The sequence below is a fragment of the Labrus mixtus genome, chromosome 12 (assembly GCF_963584025.1).
Source record: "Labrus mixtus chromosome 12, fLabMix1.1, whole genome shotgun sequence".
NCBI classification, from domain to species: domain Eukaryota; kingdom Metazoa; phylum Chordata; class Actinopteri; order Labriformes; family Labridae; genus Labrus; species Labrus mixtus.
Genome location: NC_083623.1, coordinates 3797015 through 3805535, shown reverse-complemented (window position 1 = coordinate 3805535; position 8521 = coordinate 3797015). Strand labels below are relative to the sequence as shown.

The window sequence follows — 8521 nt, the reverse complement described above, 5'->3', positions numbered from 1 at the left end:
CAGAGTCATTTCTGACCATTGAAGGAGTGAAGCCAGGAGAATGAGAGGTTTTCATGAAGGAGAAAGGGAGGACACAACATCACTCCTGTTGACCTTGTATCACATTTTCACAAGGCAACGTGGCGTCCTCACCGAGTCTTTTACCTCGAGCTGCTGCAGTTCAGAAACTGACAAAGAATGAAATAAAGAAAAAGTCGTTTGTCTCTATCCACCCGTTCTCACACTCTCAACTGTTCAGTTAAATGTGTGAAGATGGTGAGTTCAGATAAACGTCTGAGAAGTGCAACGTGCCTCTTTCTGAGAAAACAGTCAGGTTTAATAATTATGTCTGTGAGCAAAAAGTGAACAAAACATGGAGGGTCAAACTCCTTGACCTCCTGATTACAACTCTGAATGTCCGTCGTGTTTGAGAGATCAGAGATCAGACGTTATTTTAGTGCTCTGAGATGTGTTAACGCATCATTTTGAGCCTTTTCTAAAAACTGAAGGGGAAGTGGTTTGGTGAGAATGTGTGTGTATCTACATCAGAAGTAGAGCACTGGTCAAAACAAATGTAACCCATGAAGGTTATTGGCACATCTACAGCCGATGGTTTTTGGTCAGTGAGACGAGTTGCAGCAAACATTTCAACATTAAAGAGCGTCATGAGAGCTGAAGGGGAAGTCGTTTGGTGAGAATGTGGGTATCTACATGAGCAGCAGAGTCTTGACAAACATTTCTTCCTCATCTCCCACATCTTCAAACTCCTCTGCACGCTGCAGCAACATGGCCGTACTCCTGACAGCAGAAACACCTGAGAGGAGCTCTCTCATCAGCTCTCACTCTGTAGCAAACATTATCTAAATACACTATATCAGAAAAATCTCCTTCAAACGACAAACACATCTATGTTGTGTCCTCTCTTTCCCCTTCATGAAAACTTGTCATTCTCCTCGCTTTACTCCTTCAATTGTCAGAAATGACTTCACAGACTGTGGTTCACCACTCACCACTACCTTCTTTTTTGCCTCTGGTCCAAAGGGAAAGCCATGTGAGAGCACTAGAACCATCCACAAAGAAACACATTTTCAGTGCTTTTTCTCTTATGGCGTTTAGACAGACATTCAACAACGACAATCCCATCTGTACTGTTATCCTGATGGACCTCACTTCTCCAAGTTTATCCCAACAACAAATCTGTTTTCCCGCTGTATTTAATCCTCTCCTGCTCTATCACTCTAACTCCTCTGTGAAATATGTACACTAATAATCACTGTTCTGTGTAAAATATATAAGTTATATTCACACCCTACTTATATTAGGCTTGATAAAGGAGTCAGGTGCATACTGAACTTCTCAAAGTTCCCTGACTTTTTTTGCCTCTTACACACATTTGGTGTATTTCTCTGTATTTGGACACATTCTAGTTCTCTGCTTAGAAAGGAGCTTTGAATGAAGAATATCCCAATAATAAAGGAAGGACATCTATTCATAGCTTTCAATCACATGGCCATGGCAAAATGTTCTCAGGAAAGTAGCTGCCACCGTAGAAAACACTGTAGAGCTGAAGCACAAGCTTTTTAAGAAGCAAAGTTTGGACTCAGAGGACCCAGACAACTTCCGACCGATCTCCAATCTTCCTTTCCTCAGCAAAATTTTGGAAAGAGCAATTGCTGTCCAACTCCACTGGCACATGTCCAATCATGAACTCTATGAACCGCTTAAATCTGATTTCAGACCACAGCACAGAAACCACTTCATCAAAATTACCAATGACGTCCTCAACGCTTCCGACTCAGGCAACATCAACATCCTCATCCTCATCCTCCTCTCTGCAGCTTTTGACACAGTCTCCCACACCATCCTCCTCAACCGCCTACCTGAACACCTTGGCCTCTCCGGTACAGCTCTCTCCTGGTTCCACTCCTAACTCTCTAACAAGTAACAGTTTGTCACCATCAGCAACTCCAGCTCCTCCTTAGCTCCAGTTAACCAAGGTGTGCCACAAGGCTCTGTCCTTGGCCCTCTTCTTTTCACAATCTACATGCTCACCCTTGGTCGGATAATCCGCCAACATGATGTCGATTTTCATTCCTACGCCGATGACACGCAAATCTACCTCAGCACCCTTCCATCCACTGAGCCCCCCGCAGTCACGTCAACTGCCTGCATGACTTTAAAACCTGGATGTCTTCCAACCTCCTCAAACTCAACAGTAGCAAGACTGAGCTCATGGTTGTGGCCCCCAAGGCACTGCTCAGGGAGGTTGGAGATCTCCTCTTCATTGTGGAGGACAGCTCCATCTGCCCTTCACCCGAGGTCAGCAACCTGGGCGTCATTCTGGACTCCACCCTCTCTTTTAAATCCCACATCAAGTCAATCACCAAAATACGCTAAAAAATATCTCAAGACTCCGACCCTCACTCCCCAACCCCATGGCAGAGACCCTCATTCACGCCTTCATCACCTCCCGCCTGGACTACTGTAATGGAGTTCTTTTAGGGGTAACAAGCACTGCCCTGAACAGACTCCAGTATGTGCTGAACTCTGCTGCCAGGGATCAAGTCCTGCATTCAATATAAACTCCTCCTACTCACCTTTTAATCTCTCCATGCTCTAGTGCCACCGTACCTCACCGACCAAAGTAATTTACAAAACAGAAAGAATGACGACGAAGAAGAACCTTACTGTTCCCTAACAAGGGCAAGAAATGCTTCATCATTCCAGCATCAGTGAATGCTACTTAGCTAACATTACCTAACAAAAGTGCCAGGATGACTGTCAGCGGTCAATTTCAGTGTTCAGGGGCAGTAATGTGAGTTAAAGGCAGGAATATTGAGATCAAGTGAACACAATCTTTGTTGTCAGGATTCGGAGAAGTCTGTTCTCCTTTTTCCCTCACAGGCACCGCGGAGGGTCTAACCGCATTAATCCACAAATCTCCTCTTCTCTGGGTTTGTTTCTCAGATTAAGATTCTGATTCAGAATCTGCAGAAGCAAAACCCAACCTCGTCTCCTCATCGGTCAGTGTATAACATTAAACAACTGTCTTTTATTTGAAAAATGTAAAAATAAACCTGATAAAAACACTTAGATGGCAACCGAGATCAATAACTTCTCAGTAGCGTTCAGTGGTAGAGAGCCTTTCTTGCCCGCCAGGTGGGCGTTTCTATAAGAGTGTGACCGACACCTCATGTAAAAGCTATGGATAGAAAATGTTCACTTTCAGAAAAACTCTGTAATTTAATGGAGTCACAAAAAGCACACAGTATAATTAAGCATGACATTTTATTATGATTTAATAAAGACATGATTATTACAGACTGAAGATGGAAAAGTATAAAAAGAGATCTATGATGCTGATTTAAATACATACATATAATGTTACCATGTTGGATGTCCATACTAAACCTCTGCAAAGTTTTTTAAACACAAGATACACAGATGTTGGTGTAATCCCCGTACGTGGTTTCCTGCTGCTCTGAACAAGACATTAAAGGACGTTGTAAAACTTGGCCACCGACACATTAGATTAGAAGCATGGAGCAAAGTTAAAGGAGTTGCCCACCCAGTAGCTCATTGGTTCTGCCCCCAGAAAGTTTCAGCAAAGCTGGACAATCAGAGTAAAGTGGGCACGTGAGGAGGGGGGGTCTTAAAGAGACAGCAGCTGAAATGAACCGTTTCACACAGAGGCTGATATGAGGGATTTTACCAACATAAATAAGAAGGTTTTTGAGTTACACATCTCACAACACTACTCAATAGGTGTCCCAGACTGACATGATTAATGGTGAAAGTGAGGATAATAGATCTCCTTTAAGTAAAATATACACATTCAATCAAATATATTGAAGCAACAATAAGACATGAAAGTTAATTTGACATAGTGATTTCAATTTGGTTCTACTGACATTTAAAGGCACTCAAAAATATGAAGAACTTTATACAAATGAAGCTTTCTACAAAAAAAAATATATTATCTTCCATGTTGGCAAAAACTGAAGATTCACCAAGTGATGATCTCTCTCTCTCTGTTTCTCTCTCTACCTGCTGCAAACCTGCACGATATAGAAATGATTGAAAGCGGTGGATTAATGTATCTGCTGAGTGGATGTTTGTGTGGAAGTTGTTGATCAGTGGAGTCTGACAGAAGCAGAAGGTTCTCCATCATTTTCATAGTTCACTGAGCCTTCATCTTCATCATAATACACCTGTGAAAATACAAAAATATAAGAGTTAAAATGGAGGTAAGAAATGTTCCTTCTCTATATGAAGACAGTTCATATGAGGCTTTATTTCCAGCTCACAGTGATGTCATCAGGTGGTCTCTGGTTCCCTGAAAAATAAAGCACACAGAAACATTTCAGCTCTGACTTTAAGGTTGGTGGTGATAGGTGTGAATAAAAGTTGGTGTGAGTGTTTCTCACCTCGAGCTCTGAAGAGAAGAACAGTGATCACAGTAATCAGGAGGAGTTCAGCCACACGCAGAGCCAACATGACCAAGTCCAGATCACAAGAACCTGTACAATCTGATGAACAGGAACCAGACGTTAATCAAATATTTAACTTTGCTAACAACTTTTGTATTTTCAAAAAACATAAACGTCTTCTAATGACAATAGATTTGAGTTCTTAAGATGATATGATGAATAAAAAAAAACTCAAGATAACACGTCTCTGTATTGAACATTGAATGCTGTAAAATGATTAAATGAATTTAATTAGGATTAATCACATTTTAACCACTTTTTTTTACGCTTTTATTTTGTACCTTCTTAAGCTAAGGATACTTTATTTCCTGTTTGAATATAAACCTGCTTTTATTTTGAAAGAAAATAAGGAACTTTGATGGTTACAACATTATCTTAACCACAGAAAAAAGGAACTTGTTAGGGATCATGAAGTAAATTAAAATAGTTAAAGAGGACGGTGATAATGTTAAAATATTTGATGTCATTTGGTGGATATTACTTTTGACTCGTCAGCTGAGCCTTCTGGGAGTTTTTTTTGTTTAAGTGAAACGAGACATTCAAAGGCACAGAGGTGTCGTTCTTTTCCATCACTGTGACTACAGGGAGACACTTCTGTCAGTGTGGTGGCTTAGATACTGAGGGACTAAAGAGATCAGATAGGGATCAATGTGTCCAACAGCATGTTAGCTCCAAACTTCTGTCCTTAATCTGAATCAAACAAAGAGAGGAGACAACAGACTCTACCTCCTGCAGCCGCAGTAGATGTTGTTGTTGTTGGTGGTCTTGTTGTTGTTGTTGTTGTTGTTGTTGGTGGTCTTGTTGTTGTTGTTGTTGTTGTTGTTGTTGTTGGTGGTGGTGGTCTTGTTGTTGTTGGTGGTCTTGTTGTTGTTGTTGTTGTTGGTGGTGGTCTTGTTGTTGTTGTTGGTGGTGATGGTCTTGTTGTTGTTGGTGGTGGTGGTCTTGTTGTTGTTGGTGGTGGTGGTCTTGTTGTTGTTGGTGGTGGTCTTGTTGTTGTTGGTGGTGGTGGTCTTGTTGTTGTTGGTGGTGGTGGTGGTCTTGTTGTTGTTGTTGTTGTTGGTGGTGGTGGTCTTGTTGTTGTTGATGGTGGTGGTCTTGTTGTTGTTGTTGGTGGTGATGGTCTTGTTGTTGTTGGTGGTGATGGTCTTGTTGTTGTTGGTGGTGGTGGTCTTGTTGTTTCTCTTGCGTCGTCACCTGAAGAAGAGATAAACACAGTTGATCAAACTGTTTTGTGTTTTCATATAAAATTCAAACTTCAAATCTAAAATATTGTTTTTTCATATTTTAGGCAAGACAAGTTTATTTATAAAACATCTTTCAGACACCAGACAATTCAAAGTGCTTCACACAGACACAAAAAAACATTTCAAACATTTCAGAAGATGAAAATAAAACTCTAAGAAGAGAATAAAAGTTGAGGTAAAAACTGAAGGTAAAAAGAAGATTTAAATATTAATAAGTTGAATAAATAGTAATTGATTTATTGAGTTATTGTTAAATAAAGAAACAATGTTTCTACTTACAAACATCTGAAAGTCATACAAAGCAAAGCAGGTCAAATGTCTCTAATAACGGACATGGTGGTTTACTCCAAAGACACTTTGAAATGTTTGGATATAAGAAATGTAGAGTCCAAAGTAAGGATGGAGATATTATAAGAGAAACACAACAAGAGACAAATTAACTTCATCAGAGTCTTTATAATTATTGTAATGTTTCAGTTTATTGTTTGAATTAGAAAAGTTTTGTTTGAAAAGATTATGATTGAAATACTTACTCTTGATAACAGATAGATAAACTCGAGTCACATCGTCTGTTCTTCTTCCTGATTTGATCTGTAGACAGACATAACGTCCAGCATCCTCCTCTGTGATCTTCTTTATAACCAGAGAACAGTCCTCTGTAACTCTCAGTCTGTCTGATTTAACTTCAGAGTTTTTAACCTGACCATCTACAACCAGCTCTACTGCTGTGTTTCCTGAATCAACAAAGAGCCATGTCGTATATTCACACTTCTGTTGATCTTGTGTCGCAGTTTCACAAGACAACGTGGCGTCCTCTCCAACTCTGAATGTGACTTCTTTAAATAGAAATACAGCTGCTGAGAACATGAGAAAGAATAAAGTAAATCAATAAAATGTTGATTATATTCACAATCAGTTTGAGAATAATTCTTCATCTGTGGTTTCTCAGAGTTCATTAAATCCATCATGTTTAAAAAAAGGTTAAATATGTGATATAAATGTTCTTACCAGCAAACTGAAGCAGCGCTGTGAGAAGTAAAGAAGTTTGAATCCATTTGAGCTCGTTCATGGTGATTCTCCGTCTCTGTCCTCCCGTTGTCACGCTCCTAACTGTCTGAGTTTCTTCAGTAGTGCTTCTTTAAAGAGACGCTGCATCTACTTCCCTTTCTTAGTATGTCATCACTTCCTCATTTTGACTTCAAACCTGCTTTAAGTGTTCATTTCTATGAATGTCTCATAGTTATTAAAACATGATGTAACATGTTTAAGTGATCATAAACTGATGATCATTAAGAAGAGCTGCATCGATCAGTAAAGAGGTCAGAGGTCAGAGGTCACAGCAGATGGTGATGACTTTGAAGTTCAGTTCTTTGGTGTATTTGTTACAGAGATGTGTTACCAAAAAAAAGAAAAAGAGGACGGAGGAAGTTAAATGTGTGAAGATTGTGAGTTCAGATAAACGTCTGAACAGTGCAACGCTGCTCTTTAGATGGTGTTTCTGATAATAAACAGTCAGGTTTAATAATAATCTCTGTGAGCAAAAAGTGAACAAAACATGGAGGGTCAAACTCCTTGTCCTCCTGAATACAACTCTGAATGTCCGTCATGTTTTGAGAGATCAGAGATCAGATGTTATTTTAGTGCTCTGAGATGTGTTAACGCATCATTTTGAGTCTTTTCTTGAGAGTTGAAGGGGAAGTCGTTTGGTGAGAATGTGGGTATCTACATGAGCAGTAGAGTCTTGACAAACATTTCTTCCTCATCTCCCACATCTTCAAACTCCTCTGCACGCTGCAGCAACATGGCCGTACTCCTGACAGCAGAAACACCTGAGAGGAGCTCTCTCATCAGCTCTTCTGTTTTGCCTCTGGTCCAAAGGGAAGCCATGTGAGAGCACCATAACCACCTCCAAAGACACACATCATTGATGGTTTTTTCTCTCTGGTCCGACCTCTCTTGTTTTCCTGATGGATCTCACTTCTCCAAGTTTATCCCCGACACATTTTAAAGCGACAAGTGGATCCTTGAACATCCCTTCAGTTTAGGTCAACCGCAATCGTTCCAACATGGAACAATTCATCCCTTTTCAATGTTTGACTTCCATCACTTGATTTACACACCCTCTTTTTTTATTTTATTTTTGCTCAAATCCGTTTTCCCGCAGTATTTAAGCCTCTCCTGCTCTGTCACTCTAACTCCTCTGTTAAATCTGTACACTAATAATCACTGTTCTGTGTTAAATATCTTGGTTTTAGTCAAACCCTACTCATATTAGGCTTCATAAAGGGTGCAGCTGAATACAAAAGCTCTGACAGTTGACTGAAATATTAAACTTTTTAACCCAACAGAGGGAGAATTAACCCGACAATGACTGATACCCAATAAAAGAAGGACATTTAGAGAAAATGTTCACTTTCAGAAAGACTCTGATGGAGTCACAAAGACCACACAGTAGAATTAAGTGTTTGATGTTTCTTTATTTGCAGATGACATTGTCATATGATATAATGAAAACATGATTATTACAGCACAGAACGAAGACTGAAAAAACATTAAAGGAGATGTCCTGACGTCATGTTCTGCTGTTGTTTTAGAGCAAAAGCAAGCAGCAACCTCCGGTCATGAAAAATGAAACCTATGCGGGAGTGCAAAACCCTGCAGTTCATCGAGTGTCCACTTGAGGCTGGCTTCAGGAAGTCTCAAACACACCACAGCAAAAAAAAGGCGTTTTTTACAGCATAGATTAAACATGTCCGTGCAACATGCCCACACAAAGCTTCCAAAAAGTTAAACTAGTTTGCTCAAGGA

General features: G+C 39.9%; 1 protein-coding gene across 2 annotated transcripts; it reads right to left on the bottom strand.

Moving 5' to 3' along the window:
• Nucleotides 1-3253: 3253 nt before the first annotated feature.
• Nucleotides 3254-7047, bottom strand: LOC132984651 (uncharacterized). Of its 2 annotated transcripts, none has more exons than XM_061051517.1 (6): nucleotides 6722-7047; nucleotides 6247-6570; nucleotides 5196-5663; nucleotides 4407-4508; nucleotides 4287-4315; nucleotides 3254-4190 (listed from the first exon to the last, which is right to left on the bottom strand). In XM_061051517.1, exons 1-6 carry the CDS (start codon nucleotides 6780-6782, stop codon nucleotides 4113-4115), a joined length of 1062 nt encoding a protein of 353 aa, XP_060907500.1. In that variant the 5' UTR covers nucleotides 6783-7047; the 3' UTR covers nucleotides 3254-4112. The 2 variants fall into 2 exon arrangements, with proteins under 2 accessions (XP_060907500.1, XP_060907501.1); XM_061051518.1 differs by having other exon boundaries at nucleotides 6247-6567.
• Nucleotides 7048-8521: the final 1474 nt, after the last annotated feature.